We start from the raw sequence: 24,662 nt of genomic DNA on the forward strand, positions 1-24,662 counted from the left end.
CTTCCTTCCTTCCTTCCTTCCTTCCTTCCTTCCTTCCTTCCTTCCTTTTTCATCAGTAAGTTCACAGTGCTAACTTGGCTGTGTGGGGGCAGGACTCCTCCTTATCCCCTGCCCTCCTTCCCTGACCAAAGCACAGTCTTTAATTTGCTCAGAACTTCGATGTTACCTTCACTTCCACTACCCACCAGACCCTTAGTGTGATCCTTTTCTCCAGCTCAGTCCCAATGATTACTTATTAAAAGAAGTTTTACAAATGCTTTTTGTTTTTACATCGAAGCTGTCTGGGAAATATCACCCTTTCTTCTCCCTTTCAACCTGCCTTCCTATTAAACCTTCTCTCATAAGTAAAAAAGAAAAAAGTTAAGCAAAAATGCCAAATAAAGACAGCCAGTAAACGTTCATGTGCCTGGAACATAGTAGGATCCAAGAAGAAGCAAAAGACAGGTCCTGCCTGAAGGTGACCCGGGCTGACAACGTAGGCAGTGCTCTGCCCTCGTGGCCCTCCTCCCCCTAATCAGAGCAAGGAGCAGAGTTCTGATCTGTCCACGGCCTCACAATTGGCTTGTCTGCCACTTTAGTATTCCCCTTGGTCTTAGTAAGCTTTTCATTTATGTGGTGCTAAGAAGAATAAAGATAAAAGTAGCTTAATTGGACCAAGGAGATGGGTGCTGGAGGTGACATACAGTTTGCTGAGGGGTTAATATACAAGGTATCTGAAGGAGGGGGAGATTCCAAAGGGATAAAAAAAATCTCAGGCCTTAGTAATACCCCAAACCCTCCAATGGCTCCTCTGGTCTCTGGGATCCAAATCAGATCTGCCCTCCCTGCTCTCCTGGGCCTCAGAGAATCTTGTTTCCCTCCAAACTCTGGCTTGGTGCCTCCTTCTGCACGAAGCCTTTCCTGATCCCCTTCCCCCAGATGCTAGTGCTTTCCCTCTCTAACTACTTTATTTGTGTGTGTGTGTGTGTGTGTGTGTGTTCATTCTGTACATATTTATTTATGTATAATAAAATGTAAGCTTTTAAAAAGCAGGAATTGTTTCTTTTTTTTTTTGTCTCAGTAACCCCAGGACCTAGCACAGAGCCTGATAGTAGGTGATTAATAAATGCTTTCTGGATAATTGATTTCTCCCTAAAAGCTTAGATGTGGGGAGCTTTAGAGCTCCTAGGGTTTCTAAAACTGGATCTAAATCCCCCCAAGGGGATTATAGCTAGATTTAGGGGGGGTCTATGAACTTGGATGAGAAAGAAATTATATCTTAAATTTCACTCCTCTCTAACTGAATTTTAACATTTCCTTCAGTCATGAAATAGACATAATTCTGAGGAGGGTGCCTAGATTTTCCCAGACTTCCAGATGCTGTGCCAGGGCACAGACAAGGTCAAGAAGAACCCTTGGAGACTATCCTGCTTTTCAGTGGGAAATGGCAGAAATAATGACTGTCATTGCTGATGTGAGGCAATGTCAATCTGCCCATCAGCTTCTAGGATTCATTGGGTACCTGACAAATGCCAGGCAATCTCCGCGGTGCCAATAATGTGGAGATGAAAGAGAGTACATGTAAAGATGGCAGAGTACACTGAAGGGAAGCCATTCTATCAACCTTTGGGATGACTTCTGTCCTCAGGTAAAGAGCTGCCTGGCTTAGCCAGAGGGTCACAAGAGCCAAAGCTGGAAAAGAGAGTGAGAAGATGGAGGGGTGGGGAGGTGGTGACCTGGCTAGTAACAGCCTTGGTGGCATTGGAACCCAGATCCTCCTTGGACTTCATCTCCAGCTTGGTGTGCTTTCCCTCACTCCTGGCTCTTCTGCCTGGCTCTCACTTTCCCTTCAAGTGCATACGTGTACACACACACACACTGTACACACACACAATGCATACATACATATAATATACACATGAACACCACATGTCCACATGTATGCATACATGTGGACACATATAAAAGTATCATATGTACACACACGCACACAATACCTATATATAAACACAATTATCCCTTCCACATCATGATTTTCCCCATTGCGGTTTCAATATATTGTGGGTTGGCATAAGAAATTAAATGGGAATTTTGGGGGAGTTTTGCTGAAGCCACAGACAACAAGCACAGTCCAGGAGGCAACACAGAGCCTATAACCCAAGTTTTACAATAAGGTACTATAAACACCCCATAAAAGAAAACACAATCTGTCTAATTCTCTGGTATGAAGGGAGGGTCAAAAATTTTATGGGGATTTCCAGATTATGGAAGGTGATGTGTCCTTCACCCCCATGACGTGGAAGGGATAACTGTATGCTTGTGTGTATGTATACATGCATATACATACCTATACTATACATGCATACATATATACACACATATACATATATATGTACATGTAAAATGGGTATAATGATGGCTATTCTATTCACCTCAGAGGCCTGTTGTGAGAAAGCCCTTTGAAACATCCACACATTACCCAGAAAAACTCCTTATTATTAATAGGCTCACACATCTGAATTGGAAGGACCCTTAGAGATCGTCTAATCCAGCCCTAATCTTTTACAGATAAGTGGAAACTGAAAGAGTGGGAAGGACTTGGTGGTAGAGTGAGGCTTGGAGCCCCTACCTTCTGACCAGACGTACCAGCCCCCTCTGCATCATCTTCCTCCTGGGGCCAGGCTGTAGGACTTGTATGCTCGTGATCTGAAAGCCCCCCACAGGAACATTGTGTAGGAGCCCCATTGTCAGATGACCAGGAGTGACAGTCACCTATGATCAAAATGGCTAAGAGCCCTTCTGAAAGGCAGGTCCCCCACCCCCAGAACGTGCATAGAGTCCGACATCCATGGAGTGTTTGAGCTGGAAGGGAACTCCGGGAGAATCCATCTCATTGACCCCTATCATTTCTTTTTTTTGCTTTTTGGAGGGTTAAGTGACTTGCCCAAGGTCACTCGGCTAGTTTTTGTGTTAAGTGTCTAAGGCCGGATTTGAACTCAGGTCCTCCTGACTCAAGGGCCAGTTCTCTATTCACTGTGACACCTAGCTGCCCCTGACCCCTATCATTTCACAAAGGATAGCAATGGAGCCCAGAGAAGGGAAGGGACTTATAGAGGGTTCCAAAGCTAAGTTAATCAGGATCTCCTAACTTTTAGAAGCACCTACTTAGTGCAGTGACCAGAGCACTGAATTTGGATTCAGGAAGGTCTGAGTTCAAATCTAGCCTCAGACACTGTACAGTTGTGTGACCTTGTAACCTCTCTCAGCCTCAGTTTCCTCGTCTGTGAAATGGGTGTGATAATACCTCCCTGGGCTATTGTGAAGATCAAATGAGCTAATGTTTGTAACCCTATAAATAGCATATTATTATCATCATAACCGTCATGCCAGCCCAGGGTTCTTCCCCTGTACCAGGTTTCTGGTCCAGATTCCTGGTGTTTACAAGCTGGTAAGCCTTCAGTATGTTTTCCTCCTGACACATAGCCTTCTCCAGCCTTGGTAATTTATGGCCAGGACCTCCGAAAGGGGGAGGTTCAGGGGAGGCCCATCTGGTTTGCCTTCTCTGTTCCCTGCAGCTTCTCACTCAGTGTTTTCTCCATCCTGGCCCTGCGTTTCTAGAGTGGTCTAGATCAAAAACGACACTATCAGCCTCAGCACCATGAGGCAGAGGCGACTGGGAACAAGACGGGCAGATGTGGGCCCTCTGACCTCCTAAGCCTCTTTTTCCTCCAACCACAGTCCCCCAGGTCTGTGACTGAGGAGTCGTCCTGGACTCTTGAGTCGGCATCCACTGAGTTCTCACACTGAACCCTTTCAACCTCCTCTGAATATCCCTCAGTCCTGTGACCACCACCCTGGCCATTTTCTATTTATTTTGCATATGCTGGTATGGATAATGATGTTTCTCCCACTAGACCATAAGCCTGATTTTTATCTCATAGTGCTTGGAACACAGTTGGTATTTAATAAATGTTTATTGAATAACTGATCCCTTGTACCTTTGTGGGAGCATCCCAATTATTTTCCTGACTTCCAATCTCACCCCTCCCTGATCAATCCTCTATACAGCTGACAAAGTAATCTTCCTGAAGTATAGGTCTGACCACATCAGTTTACTACCCAAGAATTTTCCATGGCTCCCTATTGCCTCTCCAATAAAGTGCGAAGTCTTACTCTGTCTCAACCCACTCAGTCTCCTCTCCCCTCTCATTGGAGGCCTGGAGGCTAGAGCACTAACCCTTCCCAAGCTTTCCTTTACAGAGGTCTGGGGTTGGAACTTTGCAGCTAACTCTCCACTTTCCATCAGCAGCTCTGCTTGCAGAGGAGAGGAGCAGAACAACATGCTCCCCTTTCCTCCCTGGTACCTCCTGGTGGTCTCCTCCAATTAGCTCCCCCCCAAGCTTTCTTTTGTGTGTTGCTTTCCCCCATTCGATTGTAAGCTCCTCGAGGGCAGGGATTGTCTTTTTCTTATTTGAATCCTCAGTGTTCAGTAGGCATTTAATAGATGTCTTATATCGTTCTCTATTTCCCTTTAAAGTCCCTCACAGTCTGCCCCCAGCCTGTCTTTCCAGGTTTATTTCACATGACTCCCATTATGCATTCTTTGTTTAGCCAGTTTGACCTACTTGTATTTCCAGCAATTAGTTCTGAGCCTTGTAGGTGCTTAATGAACATTAAGTGAAGGAATAAACTAAGAGCACAAGAAACTAGTCTCATTGCTGTAGGGCACATGGGGTGGATTGTAGGCATGGGTGTTGGGGTAGGGCATTCGTCTGTGGCTTCTTTCCCCAGGAAGGTGTCACGTATAGTATTACAGAGCCATCCTGTGCCTTCTGAGTTGGCCAAATGCTTCTGGAATCCTTTGTACAAAATCTCTAAGCAGGCAGCGATCTCCTAGCCTCTTTTGGGAGGCCTTTAATGAATTGCCATCACAAGAAATTGTTTTCTAGTTTTCAGTGTCTCTCCTCATTAGGAAGATCTGCCTCATAGTTCGGTGAAACCCACCTCAGTGCAATGACACTTCTGATAATAAGAGCTGGTTGACTATGGCAAAGGGCTGCCTTGTGGAGTAATGAGCTCCCCCCGGGGTAGGAGGTTTTCATGCTAAATTGAGATGACTTCCTTGTAGGGAGGCTGTAGAGGAGATTCCCTTGGACTACAGGAAGCAGCTTTGATCCTCTGACCTCTAGGGTGCATTCTGGGCCCCACAATCCTGCCACCCTAATCCCATAGCCCAACTCCCAAGATTTCCTCCACCCAAGCAACCAGATTTTATTGAATCCAATAATAGATGAAAGAAACATTCCCTGTTCACATCTTTATTTGGTTTCTACCAATAAGACCCTCGACAAAAGGTCTTAAGACAAAGTATTTCATACACCATTGTTTCTGTCACTACTCAAAGCAACCTTTGAACAGCAGATGAGTAAAAACCAGAGGAAAGAAATATCTTTAGTAATTGTTTCTTATAAAACAGTTTGGGTGCAGATCTAGGGGGAGGGGAGGGTTAGACGACATAGTGGGAAGGGGGATATCCTCAACTTCCTGTGCTGTTGAATTCAGTTGCCAATGTCAGACCCACTGGGCTTGTGGCAGACAGAGAGACCCTCAGCACACTCTGTAAGGTGCAGAATTAGTTTCAAGAGATAAAAAGGGGTTCTCCCTCTCTCTTTCTCTCTCTCCTCTCTCTCACTGAAAAGACGGAAATAACATCATCTTCTAAGAGACCCCAGCCCTTACTGGACCAACTTCCTTTTGGTAGACGTAGTCTGTAGAGGGAAGGGGGTAGCAGGGTGGTCAAGGACCCTAGGATGGAGAGTAGTTCTGAAAGAGAGGAGGCAGGAATAAGCCAGCAGTACCCAGGACACAGACGAAGATAAATATCCAGAGGAAGAGCCTGTCCACTACCATGGCCACATATTTCCAGTCTTCAATGACCTGGAGAAGGAAGCATGAAATGAGATGGGAGAAGGGGAGAGAAAACAGGGTGGTTAGATGCATTGAACATTTCATAGTGATCAGAGTAAGTGTTTTACTAAAACTTTCAAATGTAAATGACTAGTTCATGCACATAAAGTGCTTTACATACAGTAAAATATTATGGAAATGCCAGTTATGATGACGATGATAAAGATCAATTATTAGCAGCTGCCGCAGCATAAATCTTCCCAGAGCTGGCTTTTAGACTGCAATCTCCTTGCAGGTAGGAATGATTTCATTCTTTATCCTTGTACTGCCAGTGTCTAGCACAGTCCTTGGCACATAGTAGGCACTTACTTAATCAACTCTTACCATTTGATCGATTGCTATTTATTTAATGACCATGAAGAGATTTTGGAAAGAGCACTTCAGTGCTGAATTTGGAACCGGGAGGTTTGGGTTCTAGTCTTGGCCCAAGATACTTTATTGGTGTGTAGATCTGGGTAAGTAAGCTATGTGATTCAATAAGGAAGGCACTAGTTCTAGAGGGTAGGGTCCTGGGTTTGAATCCTGATTCTATTCCTACCTGTGTGACCTTGGGCAATCTATTTCCATCCTCTGAGCCTCAGTTTTCTCATCAACCCCTCATCTAAAATTAGGGGTTTGGACTAGATGATTTCCAATGTCCTTTCTAGTTTGAGAAGTCTAGAGTCAAATAATCTCTTCTTATTTCTATATATCAATAATTTCTATGCATACATAATTTCTTCTCAATCTGTGGCAAGGATCTAGCTGATACACAGGTCTTTCTGACTCCTAGTTTGGTTCTCAGTCCATGGGGACATGAGGCTTCTTGAGTTGTTATTATGTCAAATGCTTAATAAATCTCTATTGAATGAATGGAGGAATCAATCAGTGAATAGGAAATGTCACTATCAGAGAGAAAGGTCAGTCCAAGTCAAATAAAAATATTCTGAGTTAGAAAAAGCAAGTCACGCTGGTATCAAGGGAACACCCCATCGTCTGGGCCCTTTCCCCCTTTATATCGGCTCCTGCTTCCGTTCATCTGAAATCTCAGATTTAGCCAAGTCCAGAAGGAAGATTTCAGACCTGACCAGCTAAAGGTATCCACAGGGATCAGGAAACCCTGCATTCCTTCCACAAGGCACCTAGAAATTAACATGCTTGGTTTACTTTCTAGGCCAACTCCGTCAACAGGAGCAGCTGTTATTTCTTATACTTAGACAACCAAACATACATGCCTGTGCGCGCACACACACATGAACATGTACACACATGCCCAGATGCATACATGTGCACCATTCTGTCTGAATTCTCTTCTTAATCATCTACCTATTTGGAGATATTCATGGGGTTAATGAACATCTCTCGACTCCCTGAGAACACTTTTCCCCCTGTACTGTGGGGAAAAGTTAGCTTAGAATAACAGAATCATACATCTGAAGCTAGAAAGGGCCTCAGAGGTCACATAACCCAACCCCCTCATCTTACAGGTAAGGAAATTGAGGCCTGGGGGGGTTAAATAATAATAACAGTGGTTTAGTATTTATATAAGTTTACAAATATTATCTAATTTTATCCTCACAACAATTCTGGGAAGTAGATTGCTGTTATTATCCCCATTTTACAGATGAGAAAATTAAGACAACAAGTTCTATGACTTAGTGAAGCTTACACAGTTAGTAAGTATCTGAGGCTGGATTTGAACTCTTGGTCTTACCAACTTCAGGCTCAGAGCTCTAGTCACTGTATCACCTAACTCAGCTACTTCAAGTTATATGCCCCCAAACACCCAGGTTGTTAGTCAGGATTTGAACCCAGGTCCCTTGACTTCAGAGCCAGTGCTTTTTCCATTGTAACCCCAGCTTCCTAATCACTGAATATTAGAACTAGGAAAGACCTCAGAACACAGAAGGTTAGGGCTGAAAAGGCCCTTAGAACACAATGTCAGAGACTAGGGGGACCTTTGAATGTGGAATCTCAAATGTAAGAGGAAAGTTAGAACACAGAACATAGGAAGCTGAAAAAGATGTTACCACATAGAACATCAGACTGGGAGCAGCCTTAGAACATGGGATGTCAGGGCTGGGAGGGTCCTTAGAACAGAGAATGGCAGAACTTTGAGGGTCCTTAGAACAGAGAATGTCAGAACTTTGAGGGTCCTTAGAACAGAGACTGGCAGAGCTGGGAGGGTCCTTAGAACATGGAATGGCAGAGCTGAGAGGGTCCTTAGAACATGGAATGGAAGACCATCAGTTTCCTTGAGAAAATAAAAGGATTGAACTATATGAGAGGGTCCCATCCAGCTGTAAATATTATGAACCTGTGCATCTCCTCACTTTGTAGTTGGGGAGACTGAGGTCCAAAGACTAGAAATGCTTTGCCCTAGGTTAGCTGAGTGAGTTAGTGGCAGAGAGGGGCTGAGATCTAGGTCTTCTGTCCCTCAACTTCAGTGCTCTGGAGTTTAAAAATGCCACAGGCATTCTTCAGTTCCCGTCTGTCAATTGTTGCTACTTTATTTATCCCAAAATACAATATTTATCTTAGTGACTTTTGGCCCTCCCTTCTCCTTATAACTTTACACTTTCTAGTGCAGTCCAGGATAAGCTATATGCTATATGTCTGCAGGCCAGTAACTGCCCTTGGGTGTCAGAATTATAACTAGGATTGAGTAACTGGGGCTTCACTTCAAGGTGCCAGATTTGAAGGGGGCAAAGGGAGATGCTTCCTCCCCAAAGTGATCTTCCCCAGGCTGCTCCATACAGCATCCCCCTGTCAAGGTATCTCTCTTGTGGGGCCCATGTGCTGACCTCTCATGCCTCCCTCCATCCTCCCCATGCCCAGCTGGATTTGGCCTGGTTGTGAGCATTCCTATTTACAACTCTGCCTGGTGTCGTGTGAGCAGACTTGACTGAACATTGGCAGGGACAGCATTAGCATCTGTAATGTGGAGAACAATGGACTCTACTATGCCACGGACCTGTTTTCGGGAGGCAGCAAATTGGAGCCTGCTGTGTGTGCTGAGGCTAATTAAGTTCCCAATTAGATTTCGGACATCTGGAACAAGTTCCTGTTCAGAAGACTGGTGGGGCTGCAGCATCTTTCTCCACACTAGGCTATTTTTGGTTCTCATGATTTTCTGTTTGACAGTACTGAATTCAAAGTGGTGTGTGTGTGTGTGTGTGTGTGTGTGTGTGTGGTGTGTTTGTGTGTGTATGTGTGTGTGGTGTGTGTATGTGTGTGTGTGTACTTGCTCTCACTATTTATAATACAAGGCAGATCACAGAGAGAACAATATTGAAGGAAAGACACAAACTGGAGTTACTTAGGGAAGCAGGCTGGCACAGAGAGAAACAGGCAGAACTTAGAGGGTCTGGGTTTGTATCCCTACCTGTGTGACCTTGTTCAGGTCACTCCTCTAGGTCTCAGTTTCCTCATCTGTAAAATGAGAGGGTTGGACTCAATGGCCTCTGAGGCCCCTTCTAGCTCTAGGGTCTATGTGCTAGATAAACTAGTGTGACTTTGGGAAGGTCCAGGAAAGAGAAGCGACAGCCCCCTGTAATAAGAATGTAAATTTTAAAGATCTTCCCTGCCCCTAGGCTAATGTGCACCTGAAGCCTGGGGTGGGGGAGGCTTGTTTTTCAGTTGATACTTTTTGATTGGCCAGTGGTCAATAAGGTTGTTACATTCTCTGAGCCAGGAGAAGGCTATATAAGCCCTGATGTGTAGCTTTGTTTTGGGACTCACTTTGAGAAGTGTTCTGTGATTTGATCTGAATTTTGGGAAGCCGTTCTTGAGAGTCCCCCGGCTTTGAAAAACCCAGAATGTGGAAACCCAGATGTTGACTGGGTATGGATGTAATGGTTGGACAGTTTGGAAATCTGTCTACTTGATGTTTCTGTCTTGATAATTATGCCTGTATACTTTGAGATTCAGGGTGCTGACCTTTTCTCCTGAATAAGGTAAATGATATATGTCTGACTGATTAAAGTAAGCTTGTTAACCCATTTTGAGTTGCTTTCCTTTAGCAAAGCAGATCCAAGAACCTGTGGTAGCTGCAAACCCTGAGGACGCTTGGGGTGCTTGCTGCTACACCCCCTTTGCCCTCCATTCCTTCCCCTCGGGGTGCGCTGACTTACACATTGGTCGCTGTCATCACTTTTCATGTGGTCGGCTATGAAGCTCACACCTTCAATGGCTTCCTGCACTTCGGGCTGGTACCTTTTGGAGGACCTGATGCGGAAATCCTTCTGGCCCCCTGAGCTGTGGGCGCCAGCTGCCGTCCTTGGGGCCGAGGTGGGGTTCACAAAGTACATAGAATTCTTGTAGAGGTTGCCTGTGCTGGCGTGGTGGGGGGATTCAGACCTGTTCCTCCGGCGCTGGTCAAACTGGGACCTGGTGGGGTTGTTCTCTGGGCGTTTCATGAACAAGAAAGTGGGCAACCTCTCAAGGAAAAGCTGCTTGACCCAGGGGGCCATTGTGTGGGTGCTGGGGGAGCGGTGGTGCACATTGAGGACACATACGCTGGTGACGATGGAGAACGTCACCAGCACCATCGTGAACATGAGGTACTTGCCAATGAGGGGGACGTCCAGGGAGGTCGGGGGGACGATTTTGGAAATCAGTAAGAGGAAGACGGTTAGGGCTAGCAGGACCGAGATGCACAGTGTCATCTTCTCGCCGCAGTCTGAGGGCAGGTAGAACACCAGGATGGCGAGGGATGTGATGAGCACACAGGGAATGATGAGATTGATGGTATAGAAAAGGGGCTTTCTCTTAATGATAAAGTCATAGGTCACGTCCACATAGCTGGGGTCCAAGGGGTTGACCGTCCTCCGGCCTGGGAGCTCGATAATGTCCCATTCTCCGCTGGGGGTGAAATCGTCCATGCTGGCTGTGGGCGTCTTGAGGACCATGTCGATTTCCGTGTGGTCGTAGGTCCAGGATCGGAATTTGAGTGTGCAGTTCTGTTGGTCAAAGGGAAAGTGCTTCACTTCAATCTTGCAGGCGCTCTTGTAGATGGCCGGGGGCAACCAGAAGATGCTGCCATTGGAGGACACCACGGCGTTGGTGTACACAGAGACTTCATAGGTGCCGTCGGCACTGAGGAGAAGGCAGGGGAGCAGGGGAGCAAGCGGAGAAGGAGGGATGGGTGAGCAGGAGGAAGGAACGGTGTGTCCCACCCCTCCCTCACCCCTTCTTCATGCCTGTATCCCCAGTGCCCACCACCATACCCAGCAATGACAGTTGATTGATCGCTTTGTTTAGGAAAGAGAACTGCAGTATGAGATTGAGAACCAGGAGATCTGGGTTCTAGTCCTCCCTCGGCCACTAACTAGTGTAATTTGTGTTATGAAATAGGAGTGTACTAATAATCTCTATGCTTCTGTCTAGGTAGCCCCCATGCTGGTTATTCGATTTTATAAACTAAGTAATGGGTGTGCATAAGAGATGAGCTCCACTCATGCCCATGCTTCAAGTCACCATCACCCACATCCATTGCCAGGTCCTGCCAATTCCACCACTTCTCTTGATTCTTTCCTCTTCTTATGCTTACACAGCTGCCACTCTAATTCAGGCTCCCATCACCTCTTGCCTAGACGATTGGAATGGCTTCCAAATTAGTGGCACAGAATTCAGCCTCTTCCCTCTCCAATCCATTCCCCTTCAGGCCACAGATGAGGCCCTTGGCATAGAACTGCTCTCATGGGCTCTGGCCAACCACTGACTCCCCTTCCCAGCCTTGTCTGGGGCCCTGCCCTGGCTCTCTCACTCACTTGTTATAAAGCACAATGTCTGGAAGCCAGATGCGCTTTGAAGGGATCCTGAGGATATTTACGCCTTCGTACTGTGATGAGTTCCAGGCCAGGCGGTAGTCTGTCCACTCCTGAGAGGTGGGTGGGATGGAGAGGGATATGGAATGAATGTTTGGAGTGGGCCACAGAATTACAAAACGTCAGAGATGAAAGGGACCTTAGCCCTTAGCATCATCTAGTCTAGGGATTCTTTGGTTTCATGGTGTCCTGGAGCAGTCTGGTGAAATCCTTCTCAGAATCATGTTTTTAAATGCATCAAATAAAATACTGAGGATTGCACAGGAAACCAATTATAGTTAAGTACAGTTACTAGGATACTTTTTTGAAAAATAAGTTTAGGGACCCCAGTTTAACCAACACAAGCCCCATCCTCATCTCTTTTATAGATGAGCAAACTCTAATAGACTCAGAGGAAAACATGGTCAGTCAGTGTCCTGGTTGGATTACATTATGGGACCCTGAGGATCAGAGAGAGAAAGCTGTGAAGCACCCACCTGTCCAGTCTTCGCTCCCTGCATGGGGAAGCAGGACAGTGGAAACTGAGCCATGCTAGAGACAGCACTAATTAACAGGCTTGGGGAGAGAGAAGAAGTCTGGGTAATGGGATAAGTGAGAAAGGCCAAAGAACCAAACAGAAAGTTGGACCCAATTTCAAAACTGGGCTTAGACACTTAGGCACTGAGTCGGAAGCAGAAAGGTCCAAAGCTGGGGGGAGGGCACAACCTGGCTCTGTTAGGTGGCAGTCTTCCTGGCAGCTTGTTGGCCATGGCCTCTGCATGCTTAAGGACACCTCGGTATCTGAAAGCCCTGGTTCCACCTACCTGTTGCAGCCAGACGTTGGTGGTCATGATCTGCTCCCGTTCATTCTAAAGAGGGAAAAGAGCCGTCAGGATCATCTTGGCCCAAAGTGAACTCTCCTTCCTCAAACTGCCTTAGCTGCTTTGTCTGGATCTATGCCTTGTTTCAAGTTTGTGTACCTGTGATGTCTTCCCTATTAAGAGCATAAACTCCACGAGCTTTCATTGTTCCATCTTTGTGGTACAGAAGACAGGTGCTGGCATGTAGAATGCTTTTAATCAATGTTTGTTGAATCGAATAGACCTGAATTGGATGCATTGGCTAGGATTTAGCATGGCACATGACCAAGAACCCTGGGTTTGGAGTCAAAGGACCTATTGCAAAATCTTGGCTTCTCTTTGGGTGACCTTGGGTAAATCACTTGACCTTGTTCAGCTTGTTTCCTCATATATGAAATGGAGGGATTGGACTAGATGGTCTGTCTAAGAATCTTTCTAGTTCTGAGTCTATGATTCAATGATCCTATTCTTCTTGGGAACATAAAGGATTCCTTCTTTGTGGTTACAGGAAATGAACTTAGCTTCAAGCCAACTAACAGGGTGGGATGCCCTTCAATATGACGTAGTAGGAAAAGAGCTGCCTGAATTTTTCCAATTCTGGTACTTTTATTTAAGCCACTTTACTTCTATGGGACAATTCCTCTTGCTGAATTTTGAATGTGACAAGCTATCATGTACTAGTGAGGTATGGATACCAGAACTATTGTAGAATTTTAAGACAAACATAATTAATCTGAGCAGAGATAGATGATAAGAATTTGATTAATAACTATAAGCTAAGGTGGAGTCCTTTGGAGAGAGGATCAAAAGTCTGAACCTAGAAAGATGAGAGAAAGTAAAGGGGAGGGAAAAGACAGATTTCAGAAGTAAATCACAAAGTTTGAAGCTGGAAGTGATAGACATTACAGTTGCTATTAAAGAATAGTCTAGTTGAGCAGAGGAACAGATTAGAAACAGAAAATCAAAGAAGCCATTCGGCATATAAATTAGTTTGGCTGAGATATCATGCCCAGTAAGGTATTAATCAAGCAACGCTTGAACCAATTCAGCTCAGACATGGAAGACTCGATTTATCACAGAAGCTACAATCATTAAAGAACTTTTATTGACAGTTCCTGAGAAAGCAAAAGGAAACCAAATTGTGAATCGCCCTGAGTACATGTATCTCCTAGCACCTACCCTTTAAAATAATTCCTAAGGGTGTGACTGAGGTTTATGTGTGCATTGTGATTTATTTATGATTCATGAATTTAATAGATGAGTACTAGTTATATTATCATTACTATTAATTATCATCATTATTATTTATTTTGCTTTATTATGTATCAATGGTCATATTTAAGGTCTAAAAGGGATATTATTATGAGTAGTTGGTGTATAAATATGAATGTATCAGTGACTTGCCCAAGGTCACACCAACAGCCAGGGGCAGGGTCAAGGGCAGAACCAGAATTTGTGGTCCCAAGCCCAGGGCTCTTTTCCTCTGTACTCTAAATGTTACCATTCTTAAGTGTGACCTTTATTACTTAGGATTCTAAAGGCCATCTAGTACAACAATCTCTGTCCCTGTTTCCCAGATAAGGAAACTAGCTGAGTGCTAGTAACTGACTTGTCTGAGGTCACTCAAGTGGTAAGATGGGATTTGAACTCATGTCCTCTGACTCTTCAGTCATCCCATGTTACCTCCCTTCCTTGAAGAAAAATGATTTCTTTGGGAACACATCTCCAAAATTATAATAGAGAAAATGTGAGTCAAACTCCAAATATTCACTTCACACAACAAGAATTCAGGATCCTCACTCCCCAATTCCAGACAGAGAAAGTGAATTTGGAGGCAGTTTTTTCTGCCATTGACCTCTTCTAGAAACCCAGCTGACTGTAGGTGACCAGAGATGATGGCCAAAGGCCTGGGGCACTGCTTTGCCTCTGCTGTGAAAGCCTCCCCTAGCCAATCAGGCCACATCAGGGCAGCATCTGCAGCCTTCTGTCCCTGAGCCAAACAAGCCTTAAGCTGAAGCCCTTAGAAGAGATAAAGAGAACCCAAGTGCCAGACCTGACTGGTCAACCCCTCGGCTCATCCCTGATAAGATTTAATTGATTCAGTAAACTAGGAATTGACTGAGAGAGAAGCCAACTGCTTGTTGTTTTTCTCCAGGATTCAACCAATTCACTGCCCCTTTGGTGATCTGTGATGTGGCCCCGAGCTTTCTGGAACTCACTGGAAGAAGCCAGAAACATGATCAGTCTTTACCCCAGCTACCTGCCCAGAGCTGGCCCCAGGCTATGGCAGCCTGTTCTACACCCTGCATGTGGGGCTGCCAGGAACTGTCTGAAGCAAGGAGCACAGCTGGCAGGGATTTTAGAATTCATCTATATCATCCCTTTTATTTTCTAACGGAGAAACACAAAAGGATCATAAAATCAGCATTCAGTAATGGTATCTAACATTTAAAAGCCCTTTAAGATTTGTGGAGCAGCTAGGTGGCAAAATGGACAGGGTCCTGGGTCAAGTCGGGAAGTCCTGAATTCAGATCCAACCTCATATACTTAGCAGTTGTGTGACCCTGGACAAGTCATGTCCCCCTGTTTGCCTCAGTTTCCTCATCTGTAAAATGAGCTGGAGAAGGAAATGGCAAACCACTCCAGTATATCTGCCAAGAAAACCCCAAATGGGGTCACAAAGAATCGGACCTGACTGAAACGACGGAACAGCAGCAACATTAAGGCTTGCAGAGAGCACCTGTCTTCTATTATCTCACTTGAGACTTTCAACGATAACAATCTGCACAGGGCTTTACATTTTGCAAAGCATTTTGCATAACTAGCTCGTTTGATCCTTACAACAACCTAGGATTATTACTATATTACAGAGGAGGAAACTGAGGCTGGGACCACATAGCTGAGTTTGGCAGAGGCGCCATTTTGAATTCAGGTCCTCCTGCTCTAGGTCCATCATTCTACCCACTATACATCCCCCCAGCTGCTCGAGTGGAGCAGAAACTCCTCCTATCTCCTGTTTACTCACAGCTAAGGACAATCTTTCCTCTTGGTCTATTTATCCCTAGCATCTACCGGGTGCCTGGCACAAAGTTGGCACCTTATACATATTTGCATTAAGTGACTTGCCCAGGGTCACACCTTGTCATACACCTAAGTATCAGAGTTGGAGCCAAAAGGTAATCATGCCCATTTTACAGAGGAAGACATTAAGACTTGTCCGACCCTATCCTATATGTGAGAGTGGGAGACTCAGTGTCAGAGCTGGGACTCAAACCCACAGCCCCTGATTCAAATTCCAATGTCTGGGCTTGTGTTTGCAATAGGCAGGTCATTCTACTGAAGGGGCTGAGCTCCATGAGTGGGAGATAGGAAGATGTGGAGACAGAGAGGGAAACTGAGGCAGAAGAAGGCCAAATGGGATCTCTTAGTAACAAAAGCAGTGCAACTCCAAGGACCCATTGCTCCTGGGAGACTTCCTCTGGGGTAAGACCTCCACTAGACAGGGTTGTTGAAAGGGTCATGGAGACAGTGGGTATAGTAGTCTAATTCAGAGAAGGCTGCATAGCACAAGAAAGAGGGTAGACTAGCTCTGCTGTGTCCTACTTGTGTGACTTTGGGCAAGTCACTTCACCTCTGTTTGGACTCTCAGGGGTGTGGACTAGAGATCTCTAAGGTCATTCCCAGTTCTAAATTTAGGGTCCTGTAATCTCATCATTCCACTGTGTTGTGTGTGTGTGTCCCTGGGGAAGTCATGGCCTTATGGTCCTTGACTCTTCCACCATCCCAGGCTACCTTCCTTGCTTGTGTCAAAACAATTTCTTTGGGAACAGATCTCCACAATTATAACAAGACTCCAAGGAAAAATGTGACTCAACAACTCAACTTTCCCCACAAGGGTGTATAAAGGCTGGAAGCTGCCCAAGATCTGAAGAGCAAAGGAAGCCAGCCTGGGCAATGATGATCGAGTCACCAGGTCAGTAATAGCTGCATCCTTGAACACTCTTCCCTGTTCTCTCTAGCACATTAGGATCAGATTTCTAACACAGGGAGCCATGAATGAACGTTGCTGTTATCTGACCAAGTAGATCAGGGTTCCTTACCCTGGTGTCTGTGTATGGATTTCAGGGGGTCTGTGAACTTGGATGGAAAAAAAAATCACATCTTTATTGTAATACAATTGGATTCTTTTGTAATACTATGTATTTTATTTTGTGCATTTAAAAATCATTTTGGGATGGGGTCCAGAGGTTTCACCAGACTTCCCAAGGGGTCTAGGACATAAGAAAGGTAGAAGAACTTTGGGATAGAAGCAGTTTGGCATAGTGGATAGCACACTGGAAGTCTGGAGACCTAGGTCCAAATTCCCTCTCAAACATTTAATTACCTGTGTGTTCATAAGCAAGTCAATTAACCTTTTAGAGCCTGTTCTTAAATGGAAAATGTTAAATGGAAATAATAATGACATACTTTCTTCACAAGTTTTTTAATGAAGGAAATATTTAACAATTAAAGTGCTACACAATGGGAAAAGTCGATGTTGAAAGGATTGGGGAAAGGCAGGGATATTGCTATATTGTTGGTGGCACCGTGTGAATTGGTACAATTATTCTGGAAAGTCATTTGGGATGATGCAAAGAAAGTGACTAAAATATTCCATCCTCTTTGATACAGATTCCACCACTAGACATACACCCAAGGAGGTCATTGACTAGAAGGGTATGGTAGACACCAAAATATTTATAGTGGTACATTTTTGAGGTAGCAAAGAACCGGGAACAAAGTAGAGGTCCATCAATTGGGGAGTGGCTAATTAAATTATGATCCTCAGATGTAAGGGAGTATTACTGTTCTGTAAGAAATGATGTGTGTTATAGATACAAAAAAGCATGGAAAGATCTATATCAACTGATGCAGAGTGAAGAAGACAGAACCAAGAAAACAATATACACAATGGAAATGGGAAGAACAGATACACACACAAAATCAAAAGTGGAAGTAACCAAATTATGAGGAGACACCTCTCTAAGAGAACATTGGACTAGTAACAGAATTGTGAGGAGAAAGACTTGGCTACTCTGATCAATACAATAATCCCTGACAATTCCAAAGGACTTGTGATGAAAAATGCTCCACTTTCAGAGAGAGACTGATAAACTCTGACCACACATCAAAACATATTTTTTCCACTTCATTTTTCTTGCCTTTTTTTGGCAACATGGCTAACATGAAAATGTTTTGTACGACTTCATATGTATAATGAGTATTGGATTTCTTATGCTGGGGGAGGGGTAGAAGGCTGGAAAGAACTTGGAACTGAAAATAAATTTTTTTAAACAGACATCTCTTTTCCTTCACTCCTTTGCAAAAGGAAGGGGTCAGGAGGTGCAGAACATTGTATATATTGTCAGCTTTTTTTTTTTTCCTATGGGTTGATTGGTTTTGTGGAATTTATTTTTCCTTCTTTCTCTTTTTAAACAAAAACAATTTTTGTTACAAGAGATGGCTCTCTGGGAGAGCGGAGAAGAATAGGTATCTGGGGAAATGTAGGCAATGTCAAAACATAATATATCAATAAAATTTGTTGGAAATTTTAAAAGGAGGAAAGAACTATACAAATGAAATGTCATTAATAGATCAACCATAACCTCACTGTCAGCTAGATAGTCAATGAGCATTTATGAAAAGTCTCCTATGTTCCAGGCACATGCTGAACTCTGAACAGAGAACAAGAATGTAACTGTGAGATAAAGCAAGTCAAAGCCATTTGGTGCATATGGCAGCACCTGGGTCCTCAGGGATTTCCCTTTCGAGAGGGTCGGAAAAACCTCCTCTTTAACCTGAGTAACCAGTAAATCAATTCTTGTATGTGCCTCCAGGCATATCTTGTGATGCCTTCTCTAGGTGGGAGACTTGCCAAGAATCCCAGGACAGAAGACTCTGGTCTTTGAGAACCTAGTACCCCAGGTTGAATTTGCTGCATGCCTGAGCTAACATTTCTGAGATCGTTACGTTAACCCCATGACTGCTCTGGGAATCGTGTCATTTCTCATTTTGCAGATAGAAAAGGAAACCAAAGTTCAGACAGTTGGAATGATTTTCCCAAGGTCACGCAGCTAGTTAGTACCACATCTTGGACTAGACTCCCAGTACGTGCTCCCTACTCGACATTTCCCAAGCTTAGGAGCACTAGCGAAAATCCTAAGAATTGGATCCATGACCTGTTGTAGAGGGCTAACAAACCACACTCTGCCCACCTCCTTCCCTGCCTACCAAATGCCTGCCAGCCTTAGATTCGGACAAGAGACAAATGGCCTGAGTGCCCTTCGGAGACTTACCACGCTTATGAGCTGGGCCAGGATCACCTGCAGCTTGATGGACACCAACTGGGAAAAGTGAGCAGCTGGGCGAATTAAGTTATTGTACCTAGTCTTGTTCAGAAGAAAGTCCATTAGCTTCTCCTCTGCATTGGCCATCTTGCAGTTCCCTGGAAAATGGTACACCATTACATCCCGAGTTCAAAAGTGATGTCGATTGGACCGGCCATCAGAGAGCTTTAAGGATTGCAAAATTTACACTCTCGTTTCCTCATAGTGTTTCTGTGAGGTAGGTGCAATTATAATCCCTTTTATAGAAAGGAAAATGGAGGCTCAGAGAGTTCTAGTCAATGGTGGTGCTGTAATTCCATGGGTTCGCCTTTTCGGTTAAACCCAGGATTTCCCCTATACCAGTGAGCTTCTGGGAAGTACAATCTTCTTTTGAACTGTATTCTCCAGGCCCCGAGAGGTGCTCCTAATCAGTAGAAACTGAATCAATGTAGTTGACTGGGGGGAGAGACTGAGGCAGATCCTAGTGTTAAGGCCCCTGAAGAGAGGTCTTTAGAACAAGAGTTGCCTTCAGGACTCTTTAACAATTCTGTCCCTCAAGGCAAACACCAAGCAGGGTACTAGTAACGCATTTTAAATTTCAGTACACCGGGGCAAAGTCCCAGTTGGCTTGCCTAGTTATGGCCCTGTCCCTTGGTGGGCGCCCTTCAAAGTGGGCACTAGATTAGTAGGGCTGGAGGGGTGACCAAAACAAGCTGGCTCAGGGAGAGTTCTCATCTTTTCCCATCCTTTTTCCAACTCACTGCCTATTTAGAACAGATATAATATTTATCAGCTGTTGAAGAAATCTTCCAAGTATTTCCTTACATTTGATGTCTCCATCCTTGATCAACTGACCCGAAAGAGGAGTCCTCGAGTCAGCCAGACTGCCTGGAGGTTCTGCTGATAGCGTGCAGAGCTCCAGGCCCTGGGAAGGATCTAGTCTCTGTCTGGTACGGACCTGAGATGGAGGGGGTGAGACTGTTCCTTGGATGGGCAGACAACACAAAGTAGGAAGAGCAATGGATATGGAATAAGAAGACCTGTCCCATTGTGAGTCTGCCCCATCTTCCCTGTGTGACCTTGGGTAAGTCACTGCCTCTCTGAAACTCAGTTTTCTCATCTATAAAATGCTGGAGTTTGGACTAGAAGATCTTTAAGAGCTCTTTCAGCTCTAGGACTTCTGATGCCAGAAATTCTTCCTGGGATTCTTAGAGGCTACCTTTCCCACTGCTCAAATGTCATAGCTAGGGTAGACATCCAACTGCAATCCTTCTGGTAAGATGGAGGGCTACTGAGACTTTCCATTCTTCCACCACTGCTCTTAAAGGTTCTTCAGACCTTGTTACCATTTGCCCTATTGATATGCCCTTCAGACCCTCGGGCACTGCCATGTGATCTACTCAGGCACCCTGATGGCCCCTGGGTTTTGTCATCGACTGAACCACTCAGATCTCTGGGCCTTTACATTTGCTCTGCACATGAACCCTCTGCCCAGTTCAAATATGAGCTCTGTAAGAGCAGGGACTGGCTGGTTTTTACTATGTATCCTCAGTGCTCATCAAAATACTGGGTACATAGCAAGCACTTAAAATGCTTTGGTATTCATTAGAAGATAAAGAGATAGATGATGGATGGATGGACAGAAGGATAGAGAGATGGATGGATAGAGAGATAGGTGAATGAGTAGAGATAAACAAATGGATGGAGAGAGATGGATGGATAGATAACTTATTGAGTTATCCCTTTGTGCCAAGCATTATGCCAAGTGCTGGCAATACAAACATGAGCCAAAAAAGGCCCTACCCTTAAGGGAGCTTACATTTTAATGGGGAAAGAGAACACCTAAAAGGAGCTTGGCAAGGTGGGGGGAAGGGTCCCCCATAGGAGAGTAAGGTTGCTGGGAGGAGGTGGGAAAGCCAAGATAGTAAGGAGTGGGGCCGGGGAAGAAGTGAGCATGGCGGGAGTTCTTCATGAAATTTTGGTCACAGCCAAGGACTCACCTCAGAGCAGAGGGCCACAGAGTAGAGCCATAAACTCTTAGAGGGCAGGGATCCCCTAGTCCCCTGAACGGGATCTTGTATGTAACTGCGGGCAGCCCCAAAGTGATGAGCTGGACTGGATAGCCACTGGGGTCCCTTTCAACTCCAAAATTCTGTGATCCTGTGACCGAGTGGGATAGAGTGGAAGGGTGTTTCTGGGGGTCCTGCACTGTGGATGCCTTATCACCCTCTGCTTTCTGTCATTTCTGGCCTTCCTGGGCTCCCTCTGACCTGCACTTAGACCCAGCCATCATCACCCTGGCCCACCTTTCCTTCTCTCTATGGGACGCAGAGGCAGGCTCCCCCTTTGCCTAGGTCTTGCGGTTGAAACTTGACTTGGGCTGACCTAACTAGAACAGTAGCTTTGCCAACAAGGGTCCTCCCTAACACAGAGCTTGGTCCTCTCTGTGGTAGTCACAGGGAAGAGTTGCTCTCCTCTCCACTAACCTCTCACTCCTCTGACCTATCTCTCTTGTGGTCATTGTGACTTGTATAATGCTCCTACTGGTTCTGCAACTCTAACCCAGGTGGCAGAGCCCACCAGGAGACTCAGCAGGAGCATTACCCAAATAGGGCTGGGCAGCCAAGTCTGCTGCATTACTGCTGTCCTTGCAATCAAGAGAGACTCAGGTTGGAGTCCTGGCTCTGCTCTGTGACTACGACTCATTTAACCTCTTGGAGTCTCAGTTTCTTCATCTGCAAAATGGGGATAATAAAAACTATAAGCTATGTCCTTTGCTGGGTTGTAGTGAAACTCAAATGTATAATAAAGCATTTTGCCAATGTTAAATCTCTGTATAAATGTCAGCTCTTATTAATGTGTGTAAAGTGCTTAGTAGGCCTCAAAGCTCTATGTAAATGCCAGAGATTATTATTATCTACACTCTAAACTCAAGTGGGTCTAATTTCTAGTCTGAAGGCACCTTTCCATGTGTGGCAGTTCCCAATCTTTGCAAGGCCCTAGCAGAACCTTATAGGGACAAGACTTTAAGGGAGGTAGGCAGGTCCCCTCTTCTCTACCCCAGGTTTCCTAGAGGGAAATTTGGAAAATGAGAGTATCTGAATAGGGGGAAAAGCTCATAGGTTCCTATAACACCTAGTGTAGAGTTCGACACACAGTAGGTGCTGTTTAAGGAATATTTGTTGAATTGAATTGAAATGAATGGTTACTGTTGGGTGGCCCCCTAAGTTGACAAGGTGAAGAAATACACTCTCAGAGACAGAGCTAGGGGACGCTATCACCCCAACTGCTCTCATTTTTTCAGATGAGGAGACTTGGTCTCAAAGAGAGGAAGCAATTTATCCAAGGTTATACACAGTAGCAGAAGTGGAATCTGAACCCAGGTTCTCTGACTCTAAACCCAGTGCTTTTTTCTAGGCATTCTGGGGGCAGAGAATAAAAACAATTATAATTATTATGATTTTAATGACTAACATTTATATATACTTTCAAGTTTTATATACATCATCTCCTTTGACCCTCATGACAATTTCGTTGCTAGGTTTAGGGAACTGTTGGCAGAACTGGACTCAGTCTTCTGAGAGGGGTTGAGGGGACCCCTGAACCCCAAAAGGGATTGATTCTGCCCCATTGCTGGTCTGATCCACACAAAGGACACCACTAGATGTCAGTAGTAGCTAAAAAGAACTTGAGAATTGTGGTTTAAAATACCTGGAAGGACATCTTTAATGTTGATCATTGATTAATCTTGGTTTCCCCTTTCATTTCGTGGCCACTCTAAACAATGTTGGCCTTATACCCTCCCAAGTCCAGTCATGAGGCCTCCTCATAGGCCCTCAGAGAGTTAGCTGCCTTTGTTCAGTCAAGTCAGATCTTGGATCCAGGGCCACCCTGCATTGAGAGCAGGAAGAAAGCCTGTCTAAAAGCCTACCCCATTTTACAGATGAGAAAACTGAGGCCCAATAAAGTTAAGTGACTTTTCCCAGATCATCAGTGAGGCAGGATTTGAACTCAGGCTGTCCCACTCCAAAGTCAGTGCTCTTCTTACTGGACCTTCTCTATCTTCTCTAGTCCCAGAGGCCATCGGTCCAGTACCTTCAGCACCCCTTCCCTCCTTCACCTATGCATTCAGGAGTAGGCCTTTAAATGCAAACCAACTTTCTCCCCACGCCCCCATCAGGCTTACCTGTCTCATTCCAGAGCCTGGCTTTAGCAGTGAAAAAATTCCTCTCTGCAAAGAGAAGCAACGAGTTCTTTTGGCATGGTAATAATAACAGTACTTTAAGGCTGACAGAAGGAGGTAGGAAGTGCTGATGTTATTATCCCCCTTTTACAGGGAAAGGCAACTGAGTCAGGGAGAGAAGTGAAGGGAATTTCCCAGATCCTACAGAGATGGGAAGGCCATTAAACCGTCTAAAAGAGAGAATGTCAGAGCCAGAAGCAACCTTAGAACACAGGACAGAATATCTGAACTAGAAAGGACATGAGCACACCGCACATTAGTGTGTCAGCTCTGCAAGGGAGTTTAGAACACAGAACAGAGAATTTGGGGAAGGGCATTAGAACGTAGAATAGGTAATGCCAGAGCTGGAGAGATGTTGGAGTTACCTAGTCCGCACCCCTCATGTGATGAAGGAAGCAGATGCAAAGGACCATGTTCTCATAGCCAGTTACATTTTCAGACCAAGGTTGTGGGACTTCTGATTGGGTCTTGATGGGATTCTGAATCCTCTCCACCCAACCCCCTTTCACTCCCTGATTCCCAAAGGGCCCCAGAGGCAGATTCAGACAAACGATTCTCACTTTAGTGGATTTCTCCATGACTCGTGAGCTGATCCTAGAGGAAGGTGGCAGAGAAGCTCTCCTGACTGAGGACCCCCACCCCCCAGCTCTGACATTCTCTGTTCTGAGGGCCCAACCACCTCCAAGTTTCATCCTTGGAAGGGAGATGCTTTCCCCAAAGGTTTGTCATTAAGTGATTTTGTTATCCTACCTGAGGACAGTTTATGGGAAACCAGAGCTTTACAACTCTGGGATAAAGGGTCAGTTTCTTTTTTTCTTTGACCAATGCCTACTTTAGGATTCTGTCTGTGCTTGACCCAGGACTCAAAAAAGGAAAACTAAACGAATCAAGTTCTGACCAGAAAGGTCTGGCAAGGTCACCCTACTCTCCATAGCTAAAACACTCTCACTCACAGAGAGGGAGAGAGGGAGTGTGCGTGTGGGAAGAGATCACCTCAGCTCACTAGTGCAGCCTCCGAAGAGGCAGTGGGGCAAGGGGGAGAGAGCCCTGGGCATCAAGAAACCTGAGCTCCATTCCTGGATCTCATACTCATTAAGCGAGGATCTGTGATCCAGTCACTCCATCTGCACTTCCTCTTCTGCCCAACAGAGAAAATAACAATGTCTACCCCAGAGTTGTTGTGAAGAAAGTCATTTAGAAACCTTGAAATGCTTTAGAAATAGAAGTTATTAGACTTCACACCTCAGCTCTAAGATTTACTAGCCGTGTGGGCTAGTTTTTACCCTGGGCAAATCCCCTCACTTCTGAGTTTTACAATCCCAGCACATAGTAAGCAACCAATAAATCAGATTTCTCTCTCTCTCTCTCTCTCTCTCTCTCCTTTTCCTCCCTCCCTCTTTCTTTCTTTTTCCCTTCTCTCTCTCCTCTCTTTCTCTCCTCTCTACCTTCTTCTCTACTTCCT

The 24,662-nt window shown here is 45.0% G+C and overlaps 1 protein-coding gene across 1 annotated transcript in view; it reads right to left on the reverse strand.

Annotated features, from left to right (window-relative positions):
• Positions 1 to 5,310: 5,310 nt before the first annotated feature.
• CHRNB4 (cholinergic receptor nicotinic beta 4 subunit) overlaps positions 5,311 to 24,662 on the reverse strand; it is a 20,307-nt gene continuing 955 nt past the window's right edge. The window contains exons 2-6 of the mRNA XM_069071551.1: positions 18,928 to 19,076; positions 12,557 to 12,601; positions 11,697 to 11,806; positions 10,059 to 11,022; positions 5,311 to 5,916 (exon numbers count right to left, since the gene is read on the reverse strand). Of these exons, the coding sequence (XP_068927652.1) occupies positions 5,785 to 5,916; positions 10,059 to 11,022; positions 11,697 to 11,806; positions 12,557 to 12,601; positions 18,928 to 19,076 (1,400 nt within the window). The 3' untranslated portion in view covers positions 5,311 to 5,784. The remainder of the gene's footprint in view (positions 5,917 to 10,058; positions 11,023 to 11,696; positions 11,807 to 12,556; positions 12,602 to 18,927; positions 19,077 to 24,662) is intronic.

The sequence above is a fragment of the Petaurus breviceps genome, unplaced genomic scaffold (genome assembly GCF_028583685.1).
Source record: "Petaurus breviceps papuanus isolate PSGF00001 unplaced genomic scaffold, PetGlider_PUasm1.0 90825, whole genome shotgun sequence".
Taxonomy (NCBI): Eukaryota; Metazoa; Chordata; class Mammalia; order Diprotodontia; family Petauridae; genus Petaurus; species Petaurus breviceps.